Here is a 14,875-nt window from a genome sequence, read left to right on the forward strand (position 1 = left end):
CATGTACTCATTAAGGGGAATAATTCCGTATTACAGGTTTAACACACACGTACCAAAGTTTGGAATTGGGAATATATCCCCGAGGCATCATAACACAGTGTGAAAATTATCCAGACAGTACCAATCTGCTAATGAGAAGTATGGCACTAAGAAATTGCATGTCATGTCAAACCTTTCTGTGATATTTTCTTGCTCATGCCACCCACAGAACGTAAGGGAAAAAAGATTTTTGCTTAGTAAATTTTCAGCATTTATGCAGTAATTTTTATTATTGATTACTTCCTTAGTATTACCTTCATAACACATTTTGCAGACAGTACCAACATAATCATTGATTGTACTTGCCAAATTATGTTGCAGTATGAAGCGTAACTCAGGAAGCATGGAGCCATAAACAGATATAGGTTTAAATGCGAACATTTTAGTTTAGGCTTTACCATGATTGTTATTGACATAAATGAAACAACAAGTTTACTGTTACTACTCACTGTTTATTTATCTCAACGATATGTTTCAAAGGTTTAAACCTCCATCAGGTGGATTTAAATTCGTTAGTATGACATTTGGATGTGGGTTGTGTTACGATTTTTTGGCGTAACTTGTGGCACTGTCTAGTGGGGAAACAAAACACTATTTCAGAGCACAGTTTTAGGTTTTTTAAGACAAAAAAATTAATTAATTTTTCATTTAATGAACAGGCATATTAGGAAAACTAGCTTTCTTCAAACTGAGATGTTTTATACATGGAGTTACATTCCTTAAAGAATGGGGAGGGGGTTAGTCCACACTAAATCAAGATTAATAGTTTAACAGCTGCAGAAAAACTTAGTACAGCTGAATCTTTCACCTCTTCCTCCATCTCATAATAACCCCAAGTTGCCTCCATCAAGCTGTGCTTGGTTCTTTACAAACGCATTACACAGTCACAGGTAGCTGATGATCAGAATTTAGGATGTCTTCATACATTTCAGAAAATTTCACTTATTGTAATGGCATTCAGGGAAATTGTGTTCTGCAGCTTCTGATATTGACCTACAGCCAGTGTTAGGAAATTTTGTAAACACATTCTTTTGGGTTACATCATTCCAGGCAGCTGGGGACATTTGCATTCACTGTAAAATATTCTCATTGCTAGCATTCTTCGAGAAATAAAAATTATTTCTGAACAACACGCATCTTGTATTTGGCTTTTGTGGGATGAATTATGCACAGCCTTAGGTACTGCAGGTGACTTACACAGTTCGCAGGAAGAAACACAAAAGTTCTTCTGGGGAATGTAGCTAGCTTTGTATTGTAAGGCTAGTGTCAATATGAATATGCACCATCCTGGCATCTAAACTTCATAGAAGCTTCAGCAGCCATCCAGGCATTGCTAATAAAATCATAATAACGTAGTAGTGTCCATATGTTTTGTAGCTTAAAGTTTTTCCGTTGTTAACACTATCTGGTCTGGCGACACCACAGTTGTGTTGTGGGCGTAAATGTTTTTAAATGGGTGGTAGATGCTACTCATCAGGTGCTACATCTGTGTATATATACGCGTTCACTTTCTGGTTTCATATGCTACGCTCTTTTAAATTCGTTTCATATATTGCTTTGTCGAGACAAGTACTGTTATGTTAGGTCTGTTTACGTCATTCTAAGCTTAAAAATTACATTGCTGTCTGTGCCATTCATTGTTTCCTTCCGGACAGAGCACTTTCTCACAAGGCATGTCCAACCTGCAGCCATTTCACTACTGCATGTCCATAGTGTGCCGGATTGTAATTATATTTCCATTGGTCAGGGCTTCCTTCTTGCCTGTTTATGCAGTGCAGTCTTTACATCCTGTGGAAACTCTAATTACAGTAATCTCCCAGGTGTGTGACAAGAATTGCCATTTCCATTGTTCAAACAACTGCCACGTGACAACAGAGTACCGTTTCCATTATTATCGGCCATCCTGTTGTGTATAAATTGATAAGTTTCCTGATGTTAAGTGGTGTGTAAGTGTCAACAAAACAAGTCGCGAGATTTGTAAAACAGATAATTACAAAACAAACATGCTGACATTAAAACAAAAATTAGAAGTAATTGAAATATTTGAGAAGGAGAAACTGCTTCAAAACTAAGGGCTGATATTTTATTGCAGGCTGTTTAGTATGTTAATGAGAACAAGCAGAAAATACAGGATTTTGTCAGGAAATGCATATTCTAGTTCTGGGCCATCTACATGAAAAAGCACAAAGAGACCTGAATTCATTGAATTAGTTGCTGCTCTTTTGCAGTAGTTTACACAGAAACAAGCAGAAGGTGTCATTGTTTGAGGCATGACGTGTGCCAAAAAAGCTAATTTTTTTTTCATGAAGCCTTAGGATTAGAAGTAGAATGTAACGCATCACTGGGTGACTAACAGGATTTGCACATCACAGGATTTGCAAACTTACTGTGCAAGGAGAGCAGCTTAAAGGGGAGGGTATGACATTGGGATCAAGGATTTACTCCAAACTTTGTACACCTTTGGTAGATCATTAAAACATAATGTGAAAGCAGTAAGGTGCACTACTCTGGCAATTCCAAGAAAATCGCAAGAGAAGTATTATACATCAGTTATGTAACTGATGTATCTGTGCCTAGGCACTGTATATTAGTTATTGGTGGTTAAGTGGTTAGCGTTCGAGCTTTGTAAGATGAATGTGTATGAGGTGACTGTTCAAGCCATGCTCAAACCTCAATTTGTGTAGTACAAGAGTAAATTCAGTGACATTCAAAAAATTTCCATCTACACTGTTTGTTTTTGCTATGTTAGCAATGTCCCAGTGCTATGCAGGTTAACTGCCAAATGTGGTGTGCTGCCTGTCTGCAGCTTTGAAGCATTGAGGTGCAAAGTAGTTCCAGATGCATTACTAGTTAGGATGTGTAAGGGATTTCACAAATCAATCACGACAGGCATACCCCCATGGAAAACTTTTTCTTCATTTACTAGTCGATAGTTACAAATATTTCCTAATAATTAAATTTAATTAAAAATAGTAAGTAGCCAAATAACAAGAAATTACCTAATACTTGCTAACAGAATCTTCCATCGGTTCTTGGTAGAACATTATAATAAATGAAAAGCACCAGTTTGCTTTTGTTCTACTGTATTAATTTCATGGGAATGCTTGTAGTTTTTAGTTAATTACCTGTTGAGTGTCATATAAATTAAATAATATGACTGACAATAAAAATTTCGATTAAAAACTATTAGAGCAGGAGTCAAACAGCCGCTTCGTACAAGTTTGCATTACGTAGTTCGAATGCTAACCACTTGACCATAGCACCTACGCACAGATACATAAGTAAGAAACTAAAACATTCCTTGTGGTTTTCTGAGAATTGCTGGAGTAATGCACCTTCTACTTGGACGTCATTGGTGTAGTGTCCTACTAAAGGTGTGCGAAGTTATCCCAATGATGTGGTCTCCCCTTGTTAGTTCAAATGTTGTGACAGCTGATTACTTCCTCATAGAGTTCCAGAAGTTTGTGGAAGGTGAGAATTTCACACCAGACCAAATTCATAATGCGGACAAAAGTGGTATGTATTGGAAGTGCCTACCAACCAGTCATTGCTTTTAAGAGTGAAGTTCGTGCTCCTGGACATGGCGTCTAAAGAACACATTAAAACTTTGTGCACGGCTAATGCTTCTGGGAACCACAAAGTGGAACTACTAGTGATTTGAAAATCAAGAAAGCCCTGAACATTCAAGGATATTATAGTTAGGGATCTCTCTTTGCATTGTTGCAACCAAAATGCTGCATAGATGGATTGTGAAATTTTCAAGAACTAATTCCACACGCAATTTGTACACAAAGTTCAGTGAATTCTGGAAGATGTTATATTGTAGAAGGATGTTATATTGCTTGATAACAACCCTTCAGATCTGGGAGAGGACTTCTGTATCTGATAATTGACTCGTAGTAGAAAAGTTTTTACCGCCCAATGTGACAGCCATTGTAAGGCAAATTGTCCAAGGCGCAATTGCATTGGTAAAACAGTGCTACCAGTTTTGACAAATGAGAATGAAAATGCTACTTGATAAGGATGATTTGGTAACTTTCTAGAAGTAGTTGACAACTCTAAATGTTGTACTTGGGATTTCTGATGCCTGGCAGAAAGTAAAGCCGCACACACTATTTCAGTAATGGAGAAAAATTCTTCCACGTATAGCAGGAAGTGATTTTCGAGGTTTCAGTAATGATGAAATAACTGCACAAATGATAAATCTGGCAATTGATTTAAATGATTTGAAGATTTTGATGAAGTATACTTGAATGAATGGCTGAAGATCAGTAAGCGTGAACGTGGCTTTCAATACATAATCGATGCCAAAATGTGATGGATACTCCACAGCAAAACAAAGAAGACTGTGAATGTGAAGGCTGGGATGAAGAAAGTGACCTAGTTAGTTATTGAACCACATTGCAATGTACTGATAATCTTCTAGATTATAAGGGCCCGAGGTGATTTCAGTGCAATAACATAAATAAGTTTCTCAAGAAAATTCGAAACGCCCTGTGGAAAGACGTCAGTTTCTCTCAGAAGCAAACGATGCCACACTGTTAAACAGGCCTACAGTACCTTTGCACAGAACTTGGATGAACTTTTGAACAAAAACAGGTTGGAAATACCTCGATTATTTGTGGTTTTTGATTATTTGTGCATCTTCTCCCTCACATTACCGTGAAGAATTGGGAGTATAATTACTTTTGCAAAACTGTAAAACTAAATGAGTTACATTTAGATGCCAATGAGTTTATCTTTTATATCTGACTAAAAATAAACAAATCCATTGCGAGAAAGTCCGTTTCCTGCACCACACACAGATTTGGCACCTGCTTTCCCAACACTGCAGTGAAAGTGTTAATACTACCCATATCTACTGCCTCCTTTTCTCCACTGAGATTTGATGAAGACAAATTTGCACTCTACCATCCCACCCCACCCCCAAAAGGAGCAATTGAGCCAGGCTTTCAGTGTGCTGAAAAACGTCAGTTCTGAGCATCTGAACTACAGCTCGGATCTTCTCTGGAAGCTTGTGAAGGCTTTGTGATATATGGTGCTTCATATTCAAGTTTTGTGTGTGCAAAAAAAAATGTATGTATATGATCACTCAATATAAAACCTGAAGCTTCTGGGACCTGATGAAACTTGGAATGAAGTAATGGTTAGCTTTTCTGAAAAAAGCAACACAGCTCCAACGAAGTGACAGGCTGCAGTTAGTTTTTCTCTCCATCATGTTCACTTTGTCGCCATGAACATGCACAGAGTGGCACAACGGAGAGAGCTGAGAGGAAAACTGTGTGTAGCCTGCATGTAGTTTAGACAAATGTACAGATTTACTCTCTAATAGATACCTGCACAGTTAAATGAAGGTGTGTAGGCCTCTTTGGATGATTAAGCGTGACTGTTTTCCCATATTAATGCAGAGAGAGCATAAGTTTCAGCATTCATGAAGGGATTATTTTTGAGAATATACCACGTAAAGGAGTGTGCCAAATTGTGTTTAATTACTATGTAAGAGATCAATCTTTAGGTTACTTTAGACATCACGAATAATTGTCAGCTTTTCCTAAATCTTAGTCTTTCTTGATTTGCTGGTCCTTACTGCAGTTTCCAGAGGGCAAAATTCGACGCTTCGATAAACCATGTATGATCACTTTCCACTTGAACCTAATGGAATGTTTTCTGCGACCTCAGATCATATGCGCTACTTGCAGAAGTTGACACTAGTTAGAAATTACCATCTGAACAGAATGACATACCTATTGGCAGTCAGAATAGATTGTGACTCAATAGGGACGTGAAAAATCCTCATCGACTGATTTACCTAATTAATACTTCCTTATAGGAATATATGCATGAAAAGCTGCATGCATTATCATACCTGTTCTGGAATTTGGGGATGGTTGCCACTGTGGCTAGAATCTGCCTGGCTAGTGTACCAGCCAGCCTGAATGTGGGTTTTAGGCAGTTCCTCACATCAAATTAGGCGAATACTGGGCTCATACGTACATCCCACATCAGTTACATGATTCATAAACTTTTTGAAAGTCATTCTTTTTCAGATGGATAACATTAGACACAAATGGGTGGGGTACACAATTTTCGCCCTGGAAGCGAGGGGTGACAACAGGGAGGACATCTGTACATAGTTTGCTACCATTAACATTGCCAATTCCAGATTAACATGCCAACACTGTGAAGATTAGGCATAAGGCTAGGAAAACGAAGGAAAAAATGCAGCTATTGTGTAGCTAATTGCATCCATATGCACTATTTCACCAGGGATAATTTATGAATGAAAACGGATAAATGAGAAATAGACAGTAACCATATTGAATGTCAATGTGGGTGATTTTTGATGAAGTAAAGTGAAGATGTGCCACTTCCAGGCAAATTCCTGAAGCCCAATTGGAGAACTTCACTTTTGTTCACATGGCAACAAAGACTTCAGTGCTTCTGACTGATGGTTTTCAATATAGAAATGTCACCATGGAATTAGCCAAATGAGCATTGGAGCAGAAGCAAGTTCTTAAGTTACTGAATCTGCTACACAATTTCACAGAAATCTACCTGAAGTAAAGGAGATAAAGTTTTGCATAATGAGGTGTAAAACTGTCATGGAAAAAGTGGTTTATTATAGTCAGCTTCTGATCAGAACTGTCTTTTCTTTTTTAAGAATAGGGGATGGGGGGAAATAAGGTGGGACTCATTATGAATAAAGACAGAATTGCCCTCATTGCTACAAATACATTGGCTAGCCATAAGCTGGAAGACTGTTGTACAGATATAAAGATATTTAAAATGTGCGATTGAAGTTTACTTTTATGACCACTTCCCAGTTCGCCCACATTTCCTTGTGTTGAAATCGCAAGATGGTAAACAGTTGTGTATTTAGCCAAAATCAAATAGCATCTATTCAGCTGCTGGATCAGAATGCCATAGAAGCATTTAAGGCTCACTACAGCTATAAACTGCACACTTCAATAATGAATTCAGACGAGCAAATGGGAAGTTCCTTGGTAAATGGTAAATTTGAAGGTGCTGTGATAAAGCATGACCAATATCAGCAGCGAAATGCATAAATTCTTTGTGGGATGTTGTGGCTGTTTTTAATGTTCTCAAAAACTGATGTTAGTCTTGATCATGATATTAATTAATTTTATACTGAAATTGTTGGGCATAGAAACATGGATTGCACTAAGATGTCTGCAAACAATGTAGACCAGGTACTGTATAGCCATGTTTGACCAATTTTCATTTCAACTGAGGGTGTGAGAGACATTTTGAGCCTTTGAGAATGGTGTAAGGCCAAAACACGTAAGCCAGAGTAAACCACTGTGTTGTTGAAAAAATGCAAGAAATGAAGAATGTAGTAACCGCTTTCAACAGCAGTTAACATCCAGTATCATGATGTTCTGCTGTGCAGTATTAGTCTTATAGCCTTGAACTGCTGGGTAGTGATGAATTGAGGAACTAATTTAAGAGATAATTGATGACAAAAAGTGTATTAATGTAGTTATAGCCATGTTGGCTAAGATTGAACCAAATCTTTGGTAATGCAATTGAAGAGGAGGAAGAAAGTGTAGACAACAATGTTCCCATTAGATGTGGTGCGCTGGGTAATTCAAACAGTTATGCAAGTGGAGAAGGAAGTGAATGAAACCATGTTCAGTTGTTACACAAAATTAATGTGGAACACTGTGCTTAAAAAGAAAATTTGTGAAATGACCTGTCAGCAAGATGACATACTTAAAATGGAAGAAAAATGAAGCTACAGTAGCTTGCAGATGGTGTTATAAATAGTTGTGTATTTTATAGTGTTTCATATACTGTAGTGCAGTACAGCATTTCATTTGTAAGTACTGTAGTGTTATTGTTTTGGTTGCCATTTTGGTGAAATTTTCCTAATCACTGCAGTTAAGTTTTTTACATGTTTTGCTTCTAATGGTATTTAAATTCTGTACAATATACAGCACAGTACAGTGTAGTGTAAGATTGCATTATCTACTTTCCAAAACTTTCCAGGTGTAGTATTCTCATCCCACAGCTGTCTCGATACAAGTATTTGCACTGTAACATGGAAGTGTTCCCCAACAGCTGCTTTAAATCGGGCTTCTGCTGCAACTCAAAACTTTGTGTTTAATTTTCTAGCTTTGTATTGCTATATAAATTAAAATATGATGATGGTTGCAGCTTATGTGAGAAGTTGGTACCAAAAGGTTGCTTTAAGCACTCATACAACAAGAAATGTGTGTAAAGTGTGTTCTCGGGGTTTGATAGCTTTCCTTTTCCACTGCATACAGTAACAATTTGTCTTTGATCACAGTGTTTAACTATAAAGCTGTATTGTTTGAGCTGATATAGAGGGGTTGTGGTTTTGGTTCACAGCTGATAGGCCAACACTCTTAATTACGAACCATGCAGTCACAGTTCTGTTATTGCAACTTAAAATGATAGCTTCATTAGTAAAGTGTAGATGACTTCAGATTTTTGGTAGTGAGGGTAGGCAGAAAGTTCTTGTAGATAACTGACAGATTTCTAATCCCAATACGAAGACATTTCTCTTGCCAAACCTCTATTCTCCACAGAAATACTTCAGGCCCACATAACTGTTGAAGTATCTTCAATCCCAAGTTCAGTTTGAACACTTCAGTAAACATGTTCTTACTGAATATAGTATGCTCTTGCATTCTTCTGACCTGTGAGCTGATTTCACCAGTTGTTCCTAGGGTGCCAGCAGTATAATTCTAAATCTCAATTACTATATGCCTTCTGTATTTCTCGCAGACCCAGAGGTGAAAAATTAGTAAATGACTGGTAAAACCCCTGGAATGGGCCAGGGATTGAAGACAGGACTTTCATTAACACATGCTCTCAAGTACTTTAGTACTTATTTTATTTTTTCTGATTTACACATTTAGTAGCCGACAGCCTTGCTGCAGTGGTAACACCAGTTCCTGTCAGATCGCTGAAGTTACGCGCTGTTGGGCTGGGCTCCAACTGGGATGGATGACCATGTAGTCTGCCGAGCACTGTTGGTAAGCTGAGTGAACTCAACCCTTGTGTGGTTAACTGATGAGCTACTCCATTGAGAAGTAATGGCTACAGTCTGGTAAACTTACATACGACTTGGAGAACAGTGTACTGACTACGTACCCCTCCATATCCGCATCAAGTGAAGCCTGCGGACTGAGAATGACACGGTGGCCGGTCAGTAATGTTTCGCCTTCATGGCCTGTTCGGACAGTTTTTGTACATTTAGTGACATTGGTTATTTACAAAGTACTTAACATCACAGGAGCATTTTAAATATGTCCAAAAAAGTATGTTCACTTATGAATTAAAATACCACATCAAAAAATTTGAGTCAGACGATGATCAGGGAATTCAGTTAGGAAATAACAGTGTTGTAGAAAAGATTTCCTATTAGTGCAATAAAATGATGGTAGAACTAAAGAGCATATAATATGTAGATTGATAATAGTAAGTACAGAACCACAGAAAAATAAAATAAAACACGTATAAAAGAATTTTGTGTGAGAGTATCTCTTCAGTACATTTTTCGGGAGTGCGGCCCTGTCTGAAAGTAAAAATCAGAAGATTAACAGTGCATACAAGAAGGGTCTTAAAGCTTTCCAAAATTGGGCGGCAGAAGAATCCGAAGATTTGGTGGATAGCTAGAGTAGTAAAGGCATAAGGCATCTCCCGAGGTGCCCAGGTAGAGTTATTTTGGTAATGGAGAAAAAAGGATTGAATACAAAATGTTTATTAACACACAAGTGGGTGTGCGGTGTACTTCGTAAAAGTGTAAAGAATAGCTGTCTTCATGTTACCAAGGCAGACATTCTTGAGTAACATCACAGTTTCATCTTGGTTTAGTTAAACAACAACAAAGTAAACTTATGAGTTAAATCATTGTTTAATTAAACAAGAAAATAAACTTTAATTGTATCCGGTTGCCGCGTACAATTGTTAACTCACAGTAATGATCTGTTCAGAGCATTAAGCAGTGGAGTTGCATAAGATCCCAGCCAGACACCTATTCGATTACTAATTGTCTTGTAGACAACAGCCTCATTGTGGGGTTGTGCTGCTGGCTCAGAATCTGAGGCATTTCCTTGCTCGCTGTTTATTTTATGTTGCTGCTGTTCATGTGCATGTATGGCAGCACAACTTGTCACAGTGTTAGCTGAAGCAATAATCAAAGAATAGTTACAGGCTCACAATTATAAAACAGTGGAATGGTACAAGACAATATTTTTGGTTGACAGACTATATATGTAGGCGTGACCCCTTGAAGGTTGTAATTGATGAGGGGTGCAATAGTTAGGCATCTATGAAAAATCTTGCCCAAAATACGCTACTGTGGAAAGATGTATTAAAGTATCTTCAAGCTGATCACAACTGACGTAATTGCCACCTTCCTTACGGCTGGTTGCTGTTGGGCGGCATATATATATGTTTTTAGATATATTTTTCCTACGTGGAATGTTTCCCTCTATTATAACCATACACACACACACACACACACACACACATACATTATATATATATAAAAACAAAGATGATGTGACTTAACAAATGAAAGTGCTGGCAGGTCGACATACACACAAAATTCAAGCTTTCGCAACAAACTGTTGCCTCATCAGGAAAGAGGGAAGGAGAGGGAAAGACGAAAGGAAATGGGTTTTAAGGGAGAGGGTAAGGAGTCATTCCAATCCCGGGAGCAGAAAGACTTACCCTAGGGGGAAAAAAGGACGGGTGTACACTTTTGCGCGCGCACGCGCGCACACATATCCATCCACACATATACAGACACAAGCAGACATATTTCCCTCTATATATATAATCGTGAGAGAAAAAGTAAAGTTGCTGATTTCTGCTGCCACTGCACAAATTGTCTTCAATTTCATCATACTTTGCTTTTATTGTGTTTCCATGTTGTTCAGTTTGCTAGTAATAGGAGTAAAAGTAATGAATAATAATGTTGGTTTTTTTCCAGGAATCTCTATTACATACTGGAAAATGGAGAAGAAAAGTTCTACACTGTTGATAGTTACCCTGATACATTGGCAAAGAAGATGAAGTTGTTGAAGTACTTTGAACGGTACATGCAGGATAATCTGATAAAAGCGGGAGCTGCAGTTCCTGTAAGAGAGTGTGATTCCATTAGCAGACTTCCATACATGTATCAGTGGTTTCGGACGTCCAATGGTGTTGTCATGGTGTTGTCAAATGGAACAGTTCAGGTATGACTTAAAGAAGTTATATACAAGTGGTAGTTGCCAAGAAGAGATGTTTTTCCTCATGTTTGCATTACAGTTAAGGGTCACACTGTTTCTGTTGTAGTAACTATCAGTTATCATTATGTTTACTGAAGGATTGTTGTAAGCCAAGTTGAAGATGGCTTTTCATATATATATTGGTAACTTTCTCTACTGTGTTGGAGGACAACCACCCAGTCACCACTTGCTTAACAACCAGAATTAGACGTAAGCAAGTTTTGGAAAGAACTGGAGTAAAAGTGATACCTCATCGAACAAGACCGGAAACTTGGCTATCTTCGGACAGATGCTTTCTTGAGCTAGCATGTGCTGGCTGGGTACATTAGGCTGTGACTGCAGTTCTGCTGCTTGATGGGTGTGAGGGATTGTTGGATGGAGTGGGGGAGAGGTGGCTTGAGGTACAGAGGGAAGGGAAGGGTAGCTGACAAATAAGAGGGAGACAGCAGTTGGACAGAAGAGAAGTACAGGAGGGAGAGGCAGCAGGCTCATGGGCTGAGAATCGATGTGCCTCCAGCAATGGTGGGTTGATACAGATCATGACAACAGTGATACGGAAGAGTTTATTGGGAGGGAATGACAGAATAGAGGAACAGGAGATGATGGCGGGAGAAGGATTGGGTATAGGGTGAGTGAATTTAGGGTGTTGTAGTAGGGAGCTAATGGAGATAGATATGAGGAGGATAATGGGAATGAAGGGTGAAGGGTGTGTTGAAAAGACAAATATTGTTTAGGCAGTTAAGAGAAGCTGATGTTGAGAGAGAGAGAGAGAGAGAGAGAGAGAGAGAGGGGGGGGGGGGGGGTGTTTTCCAGATCGCCCAATTCACGAAACAACTGTTGAAATTGTTGATCTGCACACCCGTGCATTCTGCCCATGGGTGATCAGTTTAGTTGTAAGCATTCGTTTCATTGGACAGTTAATTGGTTGTCATGCCCACATAAACTTTACAGAAATGTCATTAGATGGTATGACATGAATGTTCTCACAAATGGCCCTGCTTTTAATGAGATGGGATAAGCGTATGATGGGACTGTAGAAGGACGTGCTGCATGAGTGTACTGACAGGCTTGCACCCATGTCTTCCACAGGTATATGACTTGTGTGGTATGGGTGAATGTGCCTTACGATGGACCAAGATATAGTGAAGATTCTGTGGGTGGCGGAATACCACTCTAGGTGGGGTGAGCTGGATGATCATTTCTGGCCAGAGTGATAATTATAGTAGTTCTGGCAAAAGACATTGTTCAGTTGTCAGTCCAGTATATTAAATTTTTTTATGAAATAGGGGAGGGAGGGGAAGGTGGCAGGGGGATGCTCCTTCACAGCAAGTTGTTCGGAGTAATGGGAGGAGGAGTGGGTGGGGTGGTGGATGAGGAAGTGTTGTGAGAATTGTCAGTGGCCTAGGTTTGGGGATAGTGTCTGACTGAAGGCCTGATTGAGACCTTCAGCGTACTGCACAAAAGAAGTCTTGTCGCTGCAGACAAGCTGTCCATAGGTAGCTGAAGTTCATGGGAGTGTGTGGTTTTAGTTCATGGGAGTGTGTGGTTTTTTTGTGTGGAAGGAATGACTGCTACTGAAATGCAGTTCTTGATGGTTCATGGGCTTTGTATTGATGGAACAATGAGAGGTGGTCAGTGTCCAGGAAGGTGGCAAGTTGGGCTGAGGATGCCCAGGGGGGAAGCAAGTGGGAGAGTGGGTGTTCAGGCTGTGGAGGAATTAGGATAGGGTTCCTGGCCACGAGTCCAAATCATGAAGAGATCAATCAACGTGAGCCACACACATGGTTTGGACTTGTGTGTGGCTAGGAACATTTCCTCTAAATGGCTTGCAAACAGGTTTTAATATCTTGTTCAGAAATAAGAAATACATGAGTATGAGAACATATTAGTTTGGTGTGTGCCATCTACTGTTTGGTGAGAAGTTACATAAACTGCATATCAGTTAGTTCTGCTGTTTAATGTGAAAGAGATATGAAGGGAATAATGTACATAGTTGCCAGTGTGAAAATGCTGCTGTAAGAGTTCCCAAACCTACCATCTCTACACTTCCATGAATAACATATCTGCCTCGAATTAGTTGTACTGCTGCTGACAGTTTTGAAGCACCCCGTTTTATTAAACATAACAACACTTTGCTTGACTTTGGCAGTGATGGGAGGTTGCATTGCCATTTGACTTTCAACATGCTAATCGGTGTGACAGTTTTGTACATATCGCAAACAAAATCAAAACGTATAACATATTTGCCTGACTATAAGATGTCTCATTTTTAAGAGGCTCCTTCAGAATTTTTCTGACTAATTAAATTTACAAACTGTTTTAATGATGCAAAATATCTATCAGAAATGTTAAAATTTGATTTATTTTAAACTTACTCATTTATTGCGTACACTTTGACAAATGGAGAAGTAAAAGAAACAAAAGAAATGGTTTACATTAATTTTTGTCTTGACAGCTTTTCTGCTTACTAAGCCAGCCATTGCTGTTACTACTTTGTCATTGGTACTACAATCCTAATTCATAAGCCTCTTGACATTTCTTCCTTTATGACAGTCTTTCCCATAATGCATCATGTGGAGTCATCCGTAGCATTGGCTAACAGTGCTTTCTGACTCTTTACATAATCATTTAACTTGACTTTCTGCTCTCTTTGAGTGAGGCTCCTCTAGCCCAGCATGGATATTGATTTCTTAAGTCTCCCTCTGGAGTGAGGGCGTGATGTCCTTCAAGAAGCTAGTCACTGTAAAGCTGTTGCAAGTGAGCCTTAAAAGGTCTATGCATAACATTGAATTGTGAGGCTAAATTGCCAGGAGTTACTAAGAGATCTGCATTGTTCTTTGCTATCAGACCCTTAACTTGCTGGGTTAGGTGTTCACTAAAAGAATCCAGCATCAACATCTCTTCTGGTGTGCAGAGGGTCTAGTATTCTTTTTCAAACAACTTTCAGTCAAATCTAGCCTCAGGTCATAGGTCATATGTCATCTGCCCATTCTCTTGTCACCTAAAAGCTAAATCATATAGGCAGTTTCCCTTTTGGTATCATTTTCCTTTGAACAATGACATAGGCAGGAGCTTCCTACTACCTGCTTTATTGACAATAAAATTTGACAGCATATTAGAATAAACAGCTGCTGGATGTTCATCATACATATAACCTAGCAAATAATTGTTGTTTCTGTTAGTGATCTGGATCTCTATATGGCTGCGATCACCTGGTCCCTGTTGCAGGCTGCCAATCTCGCAGCTTTGAGGGACAACAAAAATAATTGTTACTACTTCATATATGAGGGGCAGTCAAATATAAACTGAACGCCTGCCACAATGGGACTGTGGAATTGGTTACATTCAAAAGTAATCACCACACACATTAAGACTTTTATCCCACTGGGTGACACTATGATTAGTTCCTGTTTTGTTGAATGGGGTCTGCTGCAGACAGATCTACAACCTCCTCCACTGTTGCACTTAATGTCCAACTCGGACAGACGTGCAGGCAGACCCGGGCTGCATGGAGGATCTTTAGCAATTTCCCAATCAAATTGCTGAAGCATAGCCTCCAGCTGATAGGC

The 14,875-nt window shown here is 39.0% G+C and overlaps 1 protein-coding gene across 1 annotated transcript in view; it reads left to right on the forward strand.

The window, feature by feature from the left end:
* Window positions 1–14,875, forward strand: part of LOC126458562 (serine/threonine-protein kinase polo-like) — a 77,482-nt gene that overhangs the window by 48,296 nt on the left and 14,311 nt on the right. Inside the window, exon 9 of the mRNA XM_050095681.1 lies at window positions 11,027–11,273. Coding sequence (XP_049951638.1) covers window positions 11,027–11,273 — 247 coding nt within the window. The remainder of the gene's footprint in view (window positions 1–11,026; window positions 11,274–14,875) is intronic.

Source organism: Schistocerca serialis, chromosome 2 (genome assembly GCF_023864345.2).
Source record: "Schistocerca serialis cubense isolate TAMUIC-IGC-003099 chromosome 2, iqSchSeri2.2, whole genome shotgun sequence".
Lineage (NCBI taxonomy): Eukaryota > Metazoa > Arthropoda > Insecta > Orthoptera > Acrididae > Schistocerca > Schistocerca serialis.